Raw genomic sequence first — 14693 nt, 5'->3', positions numbered from 1 at the left:
CAGGGAGGACAGGGCTTTCCCTGAACTTCTGCTTGCTAAACTGTCAGGGAACACGGTGTGTTTGTGCAAGTAGTCTACTAAAATCTGAACAGGAGTAAAAATTGCATAGGTTCAGCATTCCTGAAAGTAAGAAGCTGCCAGCGTTGTTCTGAACTGCGCAACACGAGCAGCACTGGCTCCGAGCTGGCCATGGAGAGGGTTCGCCGTTGCTCCTGCAGCACTGATGGGCAGCGCCTGGTGCACGCTGTCCTTCCAGCTGCATTGCCAGGGTCTGGATTTTTTCTTTAATAGGGCACATGTTGTTGACTAAAACCACTTTGGGTTGGAGATGATGACATGTCTCACTGGGGAATGAGTTAATGATCTGGTGACCCTATTTTGTCCCTCCTCCTGAACCTTTCAAATTAATTCTAGAGGTGAATTGCATTTGAATGGAGAAAATAGCAGTGCACAGCTGGCCTATTGATTCTGGCCATAGAGTTGTATTTAGAGAGCTTTAACGCAGTAACACAGCATTTAAAAGTGACTAAGTGCAAAGAAAGCAGAATTGCTGTCATTATACCTTCAATTTTTACTGACTCTAACTGGCTGATGGTCAAATGACAAGGTCCGCTTGGTTGCCAGCTGGTTTTATTACTTAGTGCTAAGTCTTTAAGAACCATTGAACTTGAACGGAGCCTTAAAACGACAGGCCCCATCTTGTAAACACTTTTGAATTCTGTAAGAGCACTGAAACGGCTTTACACTCCCACATCCCTAAAAGCTGTGCATGTGTGTGGGTGGGAATCGGTGGAGGAGTGCATCTGTGGTACTGAAAGCTGGCAGAAACCTGGGCAGAGGCATCTGGTTCATAGCTCTTTGTCCAGCAGAGACTCAGACTACTTGGTGGCCTTTATTTTTAGGAAGCAAAGTCATTTAGCCTCAATTTTCTTTGAGAACAAGGCAGACATAAAAATTTTAAGTCTTTAAGGATATAGATCGTGATGTTCAAACTTAATTTTTTCCCAAGGTATTGCAGCTATTCAAAGCAGAACTTTACTCCATTTGGAGTGTTTGTGCCTCTCTTATTCTTACTGTTTTTCTGCAACTTTGAAAGCAGAAAACATGTTTGTTCTTCAGCTGCTAAATCCTTATCATTTATCCTCCCAGTGGAAATCAAGTACTGTTTAGAACCGTGGGCTGAATTGCCAGTAACCTAATTTCCACTGGAGGTGGTCCACTAATGAGATGTTAACAGTTAGCTTTGATTTCAAAGTTGGTACTCTACTGCTGACTTCTAGTATAGGTGCCTAAAATATTTGTTCTTTCCAGGGCTTGGGTCTACCACTGCAGGGACAATTTCTCCTTTTAAGCCAGTTGTCTGATAGAAACTTCTGCCAGCGTGTATCGAGTTGGCATCAATACTCTTGAAATTTGCTTGTATTGTATTTCTGTAGATTGTAATGAGAATTAATTACTGTCCTCCTCTACCCGTCCAGATGTTTACTCAGCTGTTGTGGGAAAACTTCACTTAAGCAGATGCTGTGAAAAATGACCTGTGCAATGGATGTGATACATACGCAGATTAATTTTTTTTTTTCAGTAGCCCAGCTTAGCGTTTGTTATGAGAAAACTACTATGAGAAAACCCTAACATAGCACTATTTTTCATTTGAATATAAGGCCAAACAAGTAGATCTATACAAACCTGAATATGAAAAACTTCTGACACCATAAGAAGACTTCTGAGTCCCAAACATCGCTTCTCCAGGGGTTGGCAGCCTGTTCACAGAGGGCTGCGCTGAGGTGAAGTACACTGCTCAGTTTGCTCTGAGCACAGAGGGATCTCTCTTACAGTACGTGGCGAATCCCATGGATCAGAGGCTGTTTGAATCTTGCTTTTGACCTTAGTGGAAGATGAAGGTGAGTAACTGGAATTGCATGCCATGCTTTGGGGCACGGGGAAGGAGGAACCGGCTTGTCTATTTTTGGGGTGCTTCAGCTCTGCCTGTGAAGTGGGGTGTTTTGTGACGGTGTGCCAACGGCGTTGGTGCGAGCTGTGGGCCATGCTAAGCAAAGGCAGGTAAAGTCTCGGTGTCTAGTGCCCCCCGTCCATTCTAGGATCGTGCTTAGTCTGTGGTTGAATCCTGCTTCAACTTCACCATTAAGGTAGTTGCAAAATTAACGGGCTGCTTGATGTATGTGAATCAAATAACGGATGGCACTAATACCGGGATTTCATCCCTTTCCTGGTTCTAACTTATTTCTGCAAGTAGAGGCACTTGAACGAAAAGCACAACTGATGCCCCTGCCCGGAGTCTAGATCTCCTGCAGGTGGCTTGTCTCTGCTGGTCCTTTCCCAGCGCCTGGAACTGGTGAGTGTAGGTGGGCAGGTCCTGCTTGCTTGGGAAGGCCTTCCAGCCACGCGCTCCCTGTTTCCGTCTGGGACACACAGAGGTGTGTTTTTTCTGGCACTCAGTGCTGTTGTCTCCTGCAGCCTGTAGGCATGAAGACTGATGAAATAGGCGATTACCGAAGTTTTTTAAGGATAGAATTTCATTGCCCTGAAGCAGGCAGAGGAGCAGAGGCTCTATACTGGTACCATAGGCTCAGCGTAGGCAGGGCTATGACACTTTGCTCAGGTTTGAAGTCAGGGTGGGTAGCAGGAGGGGAAACCTTTTTTTGCAGATGAGCAATGTTGAAAGTCAAGGCTGTTGTCGCTGTGATGATGACAAACAGATCTTCAGTGTGTAGATGGAGGGCTCCTTTCCTTTAGCAGCTCCTGAAGTGGTGCAGACCATGTGTCATTTCAGCCAGTCACAATTGCATGTCTTGTCGCTTCTTGTCACTGTGAAACCAGACGACTGACCTGCTGACTTAGCCTTCTCAATCATTTCTACAGAGCTTCGTTTCTGGTTTAAATAACCTGGGGCTTAGTGGTTTTGTTTGGGTTTTTTGGTTTTGTTTTTTTGCTTGTATGCTTTGTTTTGTTACTGTACTGGTGGTTTTGTTGACTGTGGCTTCTGCTTATAATTGCTTATACGGGACCAGAGAGTACTGGCCTGCAAGCTCTGAAGATTTGTTTCTTTGTTATTGGAATGGAACACAGTGCCAGATGTTACTCAGCTTTAACACCACAGAGATCACTAGTGCTGAGCTCGCAGCAGAGCGCCGCCGGGTTACCAGCAGGACAGCTGGGTGAGGAGAAGCTGCCATCCGTGTGGATGGTGAGCGCAGGCTGCGTGGTGGCTAATGCCAAGCACATCTCAGATGCCAAAGTGGAGACAACTCACTGGCTTGTCAGTGTTGTGCAAGAGATGGAGTAGGGCCGGCTGTGCTTTTCAAGGCGGTGTTCCAAATGCCGTTCCGTTACATCCAAAGCCCAATGGAGAAGGGTGTGGGTGGGGATAGGCCGTTGCTGCTGGTTGTCCGTGATGCTGGTCTGTGAAACGTCAGGGTTCAGTGACTCCATGCACCGCGTGTGCAGGATGAGTGCTGCATCCCAAGGTGAGACAGTCACTGGGCTTTGGGACAGCCGTAGCGTGCTCATGGAAAGAAAACAGACTGATCTGGCTGCATATACTTTAGCATCAGCTTGCTAACAATTAGTGTCAGTTTTCCTCCGTTCTGCACAGCTTTGTGCATTCTGGAAATAAAAAGAGTTCTTATGCTTCGAATGAACAGCTAGCAAACCCAGAAATATGCACTCCAACGTATGATTTTTGTACAACTTTTAACACCTCTAGTTTCACACTGAGAGTTTTCCTGAGATTATAAATTACCCCTCCTAGTCTTTGTGCTTGGTGTATTTCTTACTAATGGGAATTGAGAGTTCTCCAGGAGGGTAGTGCTGCCCTGGGGATCTTAATGTGTCCCAGGGGAGTTTGGGAGATCTGCATCCTGGTGAGTGCAGAGGTTTATAAAGTGTCCTGGTTTAGCACTGGTGCTGCGCGGTTGTTGGGTGCACTCCATGGCTGCTGGCCCCAGTAAGGTGAGCTGGCTCTTCCAGTTAGCCAGCTCACCTGTCCTGCTGTGTGAGTAAGATGAGCGGTAGCAACGTGGTAGAAGATGATCAGCGTTTGAGTGAATCAGTAGGGTCTTGAGCAAAAGAAGGAGTTTGAGCTCATCAGTTTGAACCGTCATTAGGTCCGTAAACTGGGCTGTGAAGTGATTGGAGTGGTAAATTTGGAGAATGTGGCAGAATTCTAGTTTTAACACCTCCCACTCCCTCCATTCCCAAGAGCTGGGAACATTTTTCTCTCTGTTCAGAAAGATGTTGTCTCAGGACACGTGGTTTTCCCCAGATCCCTTTCATCCACCCCCATAACACTGCTGCTCATGTTTGAGGAGTTCTGCAACACCTTTATCATTAACATGCTCTTATCTTGATCTATATTGAGTTTAGGGCCCCTACAGCTCAGTTTCTCAATCTTGGGTCCTTTGTACCAAGAACAGGCCTTGAAGTTAGATACGAAGGACTTGTTTGCTGTCTGTTGCATCTCTTGTCATTTGTGAGGAGGGTCAGCAGGACACCAATAAGTCTGCCACGCAGCCACCATTGCTGTGGCCAGGAACACGCTTGTTTCTAGCAAATTCCCTAATGCTGATTCCAGCAGAAATGTCCATTGCCTGTGTGCATTTCACCCACCCCCGTGTGTCCGCCCCAAAGGACTGAAAATTGTCTGGTCTGCTGCTGCTTCTCTGGTCCTAGCGCTGGAACACCGCTTCTCCCGTTTGCTGGAGATGGGGGGCAGGAGTAGCAAAGGGGAGAAAGTTCTTCTGTAGCCTTGGTGTTAGTCCTCCCCTGCCAGGCAGGGCTGCCGGGCGGGTGCTGGCCTCTCCTCAGCTGGTGGCATGTGTTTTGAGCTTTGGACATTCATGTATGGTCATGAGGATGACTATGTCATGTGTCTGTGACCATAACCGCAGAATAAATACTTCTGAGTGTGTATTTTGCATGTTACATATTTCAGCAGAGTGTAAAATAGAAGCACCTTGCCATTAAAACAGCTATTGTGCGTGCACGTGTACTGTAGTGAGCGGGGCTGTACTGGGTCTCCAGGAGAGTGGCAGTGGTTTCCATGAGCATGTGAGCGGGAGCATGTGCTGTTGTGACGATTGCCTTGGTGCAACAACAGGTTTGATGGGGAAGAAGCAGAAATCACGTATTTGCAGTGCTTGCCTGAACCTTGGATTTATGTTTTTCACCTTCTGGTTCAGGTGTTTACCTTGGCACCTTTCTGGTCAGGCAGAGGGGATCAAGTCGCCGCAAGTGAAATGCGGTCTGGTCCTGTTCCCCGCTTGGGAGGGTGCTGAGGCGATACAATCTCGAGTTGAATGGGACCTGCACTGAGGAGATGACTGCACGCTTGCTGCTGATCTCAGATGGTGTTGGGAAATGCTGGGTGTGACTTTGATCCATTTCCTGAGTGCACTGCCGAGTCATCTGCACAGGGGTGGAAAAGCAAGAGGTTCTGGTTGCAGCCCAAACCAACTGTCTTAAGATGTGGGTGGCTGGGGGCTGTTGTTTGTTTTTCTAATTGATGTGGAGACTATATACATTTAAGATTTTTAAAGTGCTTTTTATGTTTAGTATTAATAGTATCGGTGCTTTACATTGCTTTTTCCCGCTGTGTTCCCCATGTGCTGCCTTTTCCAGTTCAGTGATGGTAGGCTCCATATGTTACAGGTCATATGATTCCATGACATGTGTGTGTATATATACGAGGTGCCTGGTGACTCGGCTCACACTGTGCTGTTCCCTCCTCAGGACCACCCATCACTTCAGAGACGTTACCTGCCACTATGATGCCCGGGGGCTTATCTGAGGCCAAGCCTGCTACTCCAGAAGTCCAGCATATTGTCAACCAGGTGAGTCGTGACCTGGCTGAAGCCTCTGTGCAACGGCTGGCTCCTGAGGCCGTGCAAAGGCTGGGAGGCCAGCTGGATGCCGAACCAGTGTTTAAGTGGAAGAAGCTAGTGCTGGGAACGGGAATCCCCTTGGCTGCCAGTATTTTCTCAGCACCGCGCAGGCAGTGTGCTGGCAGGACTGCGGCAACCCCCTTCCCTTGTCTCCTCCTTGTCCCTAGCCAGGCGTAGTGCTGCCTGCCCTTGGTAACGTTCATGTGTGGTGCAAAGGCCACCGCGCTCATGGCAGCGCCGAGGGCGCTTGTTTGAAATTAAAGGTGGGAGGACGATGGCACCTGGTAGGATTAATTTCTCACTGAAGGACATGGATAGACAAGCCATGTGGAAACATGCACCAAGGAAAGATAGATGGGGGGCAGGGCTGTGGACGAATGGCTTGTTCTCTGCTGGCATCTATCTAGAGTCCCTGCTGGGATGCAGGGTGAGCCGGTGGGGCACGCTGCGCTCAGCACAAGGCGTGCGGGGGTGGGGGGCTGTGGCGCTGGCTACAGGCAGTGGTCCTGTCCTGGAAGCAGCTGTGTGGGCGCCCTGTACATCCTCTAATGCTCTGCAGTGCAGCAGCTCTTCAAAGATTATAAAGCGCATCCTGAGGCACGGGAGGGGGGCAGCATGGCGTGGGAAGGCTTCTTTTGTGTCTTCCAGTCCCCTTCACCCCCCCAGGTCCCCTTCACCCCCCACCCCCCCCCAGTCCTGAAAGATAAGCTCTTCCCCCTTTGACAACTGCACAGAGTGTAATTTCTGCCTGCCTTGAGGAAACGGAACCAGGCGGTGGTGGGGCTGAACGCGTTGGCCAACGCTGCTGCAGGGCTCCTGGCTCCCTCCTTTGCTGTGCGCAGAGGACGGGGTCCGGGGCGGCAGCGTTCCACACCTCCTGCGATCCTGCAGGCACAGACCAGGCAGTGATGGAACGAGGCGAAGGTGAGCGGGGCTGCGCGTGTCGAGGGGCAGAGCAGCCAGGAGGCGCCTGTAAATGGGCTGCGTGATGTCAGGGTCCAGAGCTCTGACCAGGTTCTTTCAGATATTCCACACGTGGAGGGTGTCGTGTTTAATATCCGATTTACTTATTTGAAGATATTTGATGTTACATGAGGCTTCTGATTTAGCAGTGTTACAGGTACCCTGGTAACACAGTACAGGTGTAAGTTACTCTTGGCACAGTGTAGCAATGGCAAGATGTCGTTCGGTGACACCACCACCGTGATCTCTGTTCCTGGTCTCTGATACACCGGCTGTCACGATGCTGGCATCCTCCGTCACCAGGAAGGAGGGTGTGGGCTGAAGCCAGTTCAAGACTGCTGTTCCCTTCAAAATTCTTTTGTTCATTGTTTAGTTTTTATACTCCGTGTTGGGCAGAGCCACAACCTGCAGGCCTGGCTAACTCAGGGAGGCGTTCACATTCTTTTAATGAACTTGGGGAGTTACGCCACCAGTTGATCCACTCGACTGATATAGCTGTTTATCTAAAGCAAACACCCTGCAGTCCCCTTTGTGTTGAGATCAAGTCAGCTTCTTCGCACAGGCTGTGTTAGTCACACCCGGCGTTCATTTCTGAGTGCCCTGGGCATGTCGCCCTTGCCCAGCTGCTCCCAGCCTGCTCCCATGTGGGGCTGCGCTGGTCACAGCTGGTGCTGCCAGGGTTGGGCCTGCGTTCGGGGCGGGGTTGGGGTATGTGGTAACAGGTTAGTCAAAAGGGAAACGCAGAACAGACAGAGAAGGGTCATCTGGAATTGTTCAGGGACGTGAATTACTCTGGGGCAGCATCACTGTCCTCCTGTGCTGGCCCAAGCAGCTGAAGGAGCAGCGCTTGCAGAGATCAGGTTTCCCTTGCAGCGATGGAGGGAAGACCCTCGGTGGGACCTGGGGGACCTTCATGGATTTGCAGTTGTTTCCTCACGTGTAAGATGGGGAGGGCAATGTCTGGTGGGAGCTGGGGGCTGCAAAATGTGGCTAACGAGTCTGTGAAATTCCTTAAGGCCCTCTGAACACGGCAAGGCCAGCCAAGTGCCGAGCGATGTTTTTAGTGCTGGACTGGGCTGGGGGTGATCGGAAGCTCCTGCCCTGTCGCAGTGTGTAGGAGAGATGAAACCACAGAGCTCAACGTCAGCGAGCAAGTGTGTGCTTGAAAAAGTGAACGCTGGCGTCAGGCTGTGTTAATGCTGACAAAGCACAGGGCAGAGATGGAATCTGAAATGTGATGTACAGATTTTGTTTGATTCCAGAAGAGGACTGATCTTAATTTTGGTGTTCTTGCATTCTCAGTAACTTCAGGAAAATGAAAACAAATTATTTTTTGCTCTTTATTTTCTTTATTTGAAATTTTTGCCTTGTGCTGAGAGCAGGAGAGAGAACTCTTCCTGCTTCTTTCCCCCTGCCGAGGCTTTGGTATTGTTCCGTAAGGAAAATACTGTCACGGAGATACACCTTCTGCTGGGGCAGTGCTGCTGGGGCTCCAGCCAGGCAGCAGCGTCACCGGTTCCTGATGCAGTTCCGTGGGATTTCACGCTGTGCTAAGCAGAGAAGCAATTCCTGTGTGTTGGGTGAAGTTGTGACAAACATCTGCTGACCTTGGGATGCCCATGGTCTATCTGCTCTTGACATTACATAATTATTTACTTAACACCTGTGTCTCGTCATCCTTAGTGAGCTGGGGAATGTGATTTATTCAGTCTCCTTGTTTTACAGCTGCTGCCTAAAACTGAGGAACGTTTTGGGTTTAAGGAGCTGTTAGATAAGAGTTTAGGAATGTTGTATTTTTCCGACTGAGGATTAAGGAGCTCTCTGCCTGTGATTTCACTGGGGGCTCTGCCTATAAATAACGAATGGGGGACACAGCGGTCAGAAGCTGGGAGCTGAGATCGTAGAACTGGAGAGAGCTGGCTCTGTTTTGTTTTGTCCTGAGAGGGGGATAATACGTACTGAAAGTTGCTACTTTAGGGGCGTCCCGGGAGCCCCCCAACCCAGCCAGCGGGAAGAGGGTTGGGAGCTGAAGCTTCCCTGGTTTGCTGGAGTTAGCAGCTCCTGACCTGGAAGTACCGCTGTCAGCTCCCGGGGATAGAAACCCTGTGGACGGTGCTTGGAAGAAGAGCAGAGTAAGAGACTGAAGACCCTGAACATGGTGGTAATTTCTGACTGGGAAGGAAATAGTTGATGTGTATGTTCCCAGGGTGCTTTCTGGGACCTGCCTGCTGGGAAGGAATGCTGCAGGAGTGGCAGCCAGCTGTAGGTGGATGCGCTGAGAAAGGTAATTAATTCCGTGCATTTCCGCAAAACAGGCGGGTGGTGAGAAGCGCTGAGGTGCTGAGCCCGTCCCGGGGGCTGCGAATGGCACCGCATCCTCTGCCGGGCTGCGGGAACGCGTCAGGCCATCGGCGTGGGCAGTGTGTGCGGGGGAGAGGCCACTGGCGCCTGCCGATCGGTTGGGCTTTCTAGATGACAGAAATAAGTTTTCAGGTTACATTTGCGGCAGTTGCCTTTCTGTAGGGAACTTGTGTCATCATATGCCACCGACTGTAGTAAAACAATCCCTGGTACGTGAGGTGTGATGCCTCGGACCCGGCCAGACCCGCGCCGCTCTGGGGCTGCTCCCTTGCTGTCCCCCTGCCCTCACAGCCTGGCGGGTACAGGGACTGCGCCGCTGTAACTGGTGCCGAACTTAAAACTTGCCCTACGCTTTGTGGTTTTCAGGAAAAATCATTACGCTTTTTATTATAAAATATGTATGTGAAAAATGTGTAGATGTCTGTATTGGGCATATTTTGTGATTCACAAGGCTTAAACTGGGTACGGTGCATAAACAGCCCAGCCCGAGCGGTGAGGGTGAATGCTGTCAGCGCAGAGCACTGTTGCTTCTGGAGCTACATCCCCTCCAGTGGCCGGGCGGTGAGGCAGGGAGGATGTTCGAGCAGGTCTGGCGTTGATTTCTGGCTCACAGCCTAAAGGTCGTACTTGCACTTTGGGAGATGGAAGTACGTAGTTTAGCCCTGGACCATTGTTAACTGCTGGAGCTGTTTGTAGTTACACGGTTCTAGATGTTTAAGAACGTATTGACTTTGAATTGCAGCTTTAGCTGCAGGGCTTCCACCAGCACTGGAATACCTTTCAGGAACTACTTGATCGGGTGGTCGTCTCGGTAACTTAAAAATAACCGGTTTATTGCAAGACCTTAGAAACACTAAACAAGTCGAGTGCAGCTCTGAAGCTGTGAAGCACACAGGGGTCTGCAGCCTTCGGGGCGGACTGGCATGGGCATGGGGGCTCCCGGCGAGGGGCTGTCTGCCCGCTGACGTGGGGTGCACCCTGCTGGGCTCGGTACCTGGCTGCTTTGGTAAAGAATTAAAAGGGCAGCAGGTAGCAGTTTCCCTGTACTGAGCAGGAAACAGTTTAGCTGCACAGCTTTTGGGAAATCAACTAGGAAGTCTGGTTCTAACAGGATGTAAAAGAAGGCTGGAGGCATTAGGAAAGAGGGCTGGGTGTAAACTGAATTACTTTGGGGGTTCTGGGTTTATTGCATGGAGGGTGTGTGTTTGAAAGGATGAAAATTGGAGTGGTACATGTGAAAGAAAAGCCTAAATATGAACCTGCCAACCATTTTTCCCTTTGTTTTTACAGGTGAAGCTGCAATTTGAAAGCAGGGTGAACAGAACATGTGGCATCTTTAAAGCCATAGTGTATAAGACTCAGGTGGTTGCTGGAATAAACTACTTCATTAAGGTTTGTATATATTACCGGAGTAACTTAAGCTTTGTAGTTAAACAATACAGGTGACTTGCATAGTGGCTTATAGCAAGACAGAGAAGCAAATGTAGTAGAAAACCATCTGATGTTACTAAGCATTAGGGACTGTCTCCAGATGCTTATAAAATTCCTGTTTGGTGCTCCTGTAGAACAGGAATATAAAAACCTTTCAAACATGTACTGTGCTTCTTCAGATGTGAGTGATAAGTTTCTCAGGATCACCTCACTCAAAGACTACAGATTGCCTTATCAGCTCATATTATTTAAATTAGTCATAACTCTGCTCTGCTGTTGCCTTTCAAGGCAAAGTAGCTTTCCTGTTGCACCAGTGTCCTCCAGCTGTGTTTATGATGATGAATTTGAAGTCAGCCTGAGGATCTGATGGAGTCGGAGTGAATGTTTTAATGTAATGCAAGTACTCTGCTGTCCAGTTTTGCTTGCGAGCATGTGTGTTCCTGTTTTGGTTCTGCGTCACGTGCTGCAGAGGTACAGCCTGCCTGCTCGTTCTTTATTTTCAAAACCCCCTTTCTGTTGTGGAGGAAGAATGGGTAATGCTTAATTTGGAGCCCTTTGATAGCACCATTCATCCTCTACCAGAAAACCTTACCCACGGGTCTGAGCTGCTTTCTGTGAAATAACGTGTAAGAAATTGCTGGGCAGTTTTTGCACCTGTAGGGCAGAAGGTGTTGCTCGGGGGCAGGCTCGCTTTCTGGACTACAGCAAACGCTGCGTGACTGCTGTATCTTAACCCTGTGTGCGTGCAGACGTGCCTGGTAGGGTATGTCCCTTGACAAGGGTTAGAATCTTTTTAGTAAATAAATTGGCAGGTAGGCTTTGGGGGTAGGAATGCTGCAGAGAGACATGACGAGCATTTGCTTCCCTTATATAGTTGGTCCCAGGAAGGACAGGCACTGCCAAACCTTTCCCAGGTCCTTCTTTAAAGTAACTCCCAACAGTTGTATCTGCTCTGTGGGCGCTGGGGGTACTGCCAGGCTGCCTGTTACACGGCTCGTCTGAGTCTTATGTGAAGGATGCTTATCCTTCCCTGGCTCCCGGGAGATGTGCTTTCACTTTGTGGACAAGTACTGAGTAACAAAGATAACAATTTACAGGCAGGCTGCAGTAAAGCCAGAAGTCATGCCCAGTTGCATTTCTTCCCTTAGTGCCATCTTACGGGCGACCTAGGCAATGTGAAGTACCCGCCTGCTCTCCATGCTAAGCCTCCTGGCCAAACTACTCAGAAATGAAGACTGACATGTTACTGAACTTGGAAGAAATCAGTTTATAGCACTGAAAATGGATGAGCTGTCTCTTCTTTCCCAGTCTTGCAAGTGACAGGAAACCGTTACTCAATTTACCACTAACTGGAATGAGCTCTGTCACAAGACTCATTCTTTTATATTTTTGCATTGTCCACATCACTAATATTTTGCCAACAGACTTACAACTGAGATGTAATCCAGCCCAGTAAATAAACACATGCTGTGTTGCAGCCACCAGAAAGTATGGAACAACTATTAGAGCCTGAGGCATTGACCTTCCTGTTAATACCATATACCTCCCAAGTGGGAGTTTAGGACCTGTTGTGTGCTGCTCTGTACATACAAAATTATGCAAAAATTATGCAACTTTGTAGCAAGTGGTGGAAGGACTTTCTGGAGTGGAAGGTGAGTTTATTTTTAAAAGTACTTAATTCAGGTGCTCACGCTTACTTCCACAAGCACCAACGTGTGGCAGGTTATCTGTTCAGGCACTGACGTGGCCAGTAATTCTGCAGACACGGGATCCTGGCTTGCCGGTTGCCATCGCTTCGTAGCCCTGGGTGCCGGTTTTGGACAGGCCTTTCTGTACCTTCCGGGAGCTGACAGCCTCCACATCTTGCCCCGCTCCAGCATCATTAAGATTTACTCTGTCTCTTGTCTCCTACCCTGAGTGTCCCAAGCAGCTGTGAGCGGCCGTGCTGGGAGCTCGCGGACTGAAATAGGACACTGTCAAAGCCTGTCTCCTGTGGTGCCTTCTGGTGCTTCCACACCCAGGCAGTCCTACTCCTTTTTCATTCACATGAATGAATGGTTTTTATTACAGTTTTCTACAGGTGCAGTCAGTCTCTGCCACCAGTTACTATCCAGGCTTGGGTTAAGAGCTGTTGAAGTAAAAAACGGAGATACAGCTAAAATTAAAACTGCTGAGCAAAGATACTTCTCGGAGTATGTAAACAGCATCCTTTTGTTTGAGCCTGCTTTCAACCTTACTTTCCCACTGTTCTGGTTCCTAGGTCCAAGTTTCTGACAACGAGTATGTCCACTTAAGGGTGTTCCAGAGCCTTCCTCACGAGAACAAAGGTCCCAGCCTTGTCAGTTTTCAGACTGGCAAAACCAGAGATGACCCTCTGACCTACTTCTGAGAGACAATGAGGAACAGTGCCTCGCTTCACTTCTGCAAGTAGCAGAGAGATTCTGCCTATGTCAGTAAATGCATGAAAATAAACTAGTTTTGAAGGCTATTTGTTACCTGCTGCATGTCACGTCTAGGTCTCCTGCCTAGCTAAAGCTATCATCACCAGCGTCCTCTCAGAGTGTAGCACTTGAAGGTAACACTCAGCTTTTCGAACTATGAAAACACTTCAGGGTGGGGAGTTACCTGCACCTAAAAAGGCCCTGCGTCTGCAAAACCCACTTTATCCAAGGGAAAACGAGTGCCAAAATAAGCCAGACTTGCACTCTCCCTTTATTCCGTATTGGAGGGGTGTGTGTGGGGACTCTGGGCTGATATGAGGCTAAAAAGGAACACACACCCCCAACAATCATGACGTGACGTAGACAGAACATGCTCCTTCTACGCAATGCCAGTTACACACTCGTACAGAGCACACCTGTGACAAAGAGCCCAGTAACATGCACGTGGGTGCACCCTGCCCTCTGCTCCCAGAGCTGCTCATCATTTCTTCAGTCTGTGGCCAAGGACATGCAGCAGTGTCATCCAGAAGTGGGCTGTTTCCCCCCACTGCAGAGGGCAGCAACCCCTGTCCAATTCCCAAATTAATTACACAAAGCAAACACCAAAACTTCCAAGCTTGGCTACAACAGTTTCTGAGCAGGTAAAAATAGTACTAGTTACACAAGCACACAAATAAAAATGCCACAGCTGGGCTGTAGTGGGAAGTGTCTGCTGATCACAAGTGACCAGTGCCTCTGCTCAAAGCAAGGGTAACTAAACCAGGTGGCTGAGGACCACGGGCAGGCAAAATTTTGGTGCTCTCCATCAGTGGAGCCTCCACAGGCAACCTGGTCACCTGTTTGACCATTGTGACCATTGTCAAAGGGGAAAAAAAAAAAAAAGGGGGGGGGGGGCGTGTTATCTGTCCCATCCCCCCCCTCCCCATGTTTACATGGAATTTACTTACATCAATTACTTATCTTGCCTCTTGCCCTTGTGCTGCACTGAGCACTCCGAGAAGAGCCTGGCTCTTTACTGCCTCCCCTTCACCTTGTCCCAGAAGGCTGAACAAGCCCAGCTTTCTCACCTCTTTTTCAGTACAGAAGTGAAGCCAGATGCTCCACTCGCTCAGTTGTCTTGGTGGCCCTTTGCTGGACTTGCTGTGGTACTGTCTGCCTTGTACTGGGAAGCCCAGAAAGGGGGGACCAGCCCTCCAGGGGTGTCCTCACCAGTGCTGAGCAGCAGGGCAGGAACAGCCTTTCCAGCCGCTGGCAACACTCTTCCCAACGCAGCCCACGGCCACCACTGGCCACCTTTGCCTCAAGGTGTCCAACAGGACGACTCCCGTGTCCTTCCTGCAGAGCTGCTTTCCAGCCACCCAGGCCCCTGCCTGTACCAGTTACTCCTTCGGTGCAGGACTGTGCATCTCCCTTCCTGGCTGACAGCTGTGAGATGTCTGCTGGCTTCCCCAGCCCCTGACCTCCCCTGGAACAGCAGCACAGCCATCCAGTGCATCAGCCACTCCTCTGTTTCGCATCACCTGCGAACCCGCTGAGGGTGTGCTCAGTCCCATCACCCAGGTCCTTAGTGAAGCTGTTGCACACCGCTGGTCCCAGC

At 49.4% G+C, this 14693-nt stretch overlaps 1 protein-coding gene across 1 annotated transcript; it reads left to right on the top strand.

Annotated features, from left to right (window-relative positions):
* Nucleotides 1-67: 67 nt before the first annotated feature.
* On the top strand, nt 68-13150 carry CSTA (cystatin A). Its single transcript, XM_056341186.1, has 4 exons — nt 68-1901; nt 5749-5849; nt 10515-10616; nt 12916-13150. Exons 2-4 carry the CDS (start codon nt 5784-5786, stop codon nt 13042-13044), a joined length of 297 nt encoding a protein of 98 aa, XP_056197161.1. The 5' UTR covers nt 68-1901; nt 5749-5783; the 3' UTR covers nt 13045-13150.
* Nucleotides 13151-14693: the final 1543 nt, after the last annotated feature.

Source organism: Falco biarmicus, chromosome 5, assembly GCF_023638135.1.
Source record: "Falco biarmicus isolate bFalBia1 chromosome 5, bFalBia1.pri, whole genome shotgun sequence".
NCBI lineage: Eukaryota > Metazoa > Chordata > Aves > Falconiformes > Falconidae > Falco > Falco biarmicus.
This window is presented reverse-complemented; position numbering and strand designations above follow the sequence as displayed.

Coding starts and splice junctions, on each gene's coding strand:
- CSTA (XM_056341186.1), top strand. CDS start 5,784: ATGATGCCCGGGGGCTTATCTGAGGCCAAGCCTGCTACTCCAGAAGTC. Junction 5,850..10,514: donor TCCAGCATATTGTCAACCAG/GTGAGTCGTGAC, acceptor TTGTTTTTACAG/GTGAAGCTGCAATTTGAAAG. Junction 10,617..12,915: donor GAATAAACTACTTCATTAAG/GTTTGTATATAT, acceptor TCTGGTTCCTAG/GTCCAAGTTTCTGACAACGA.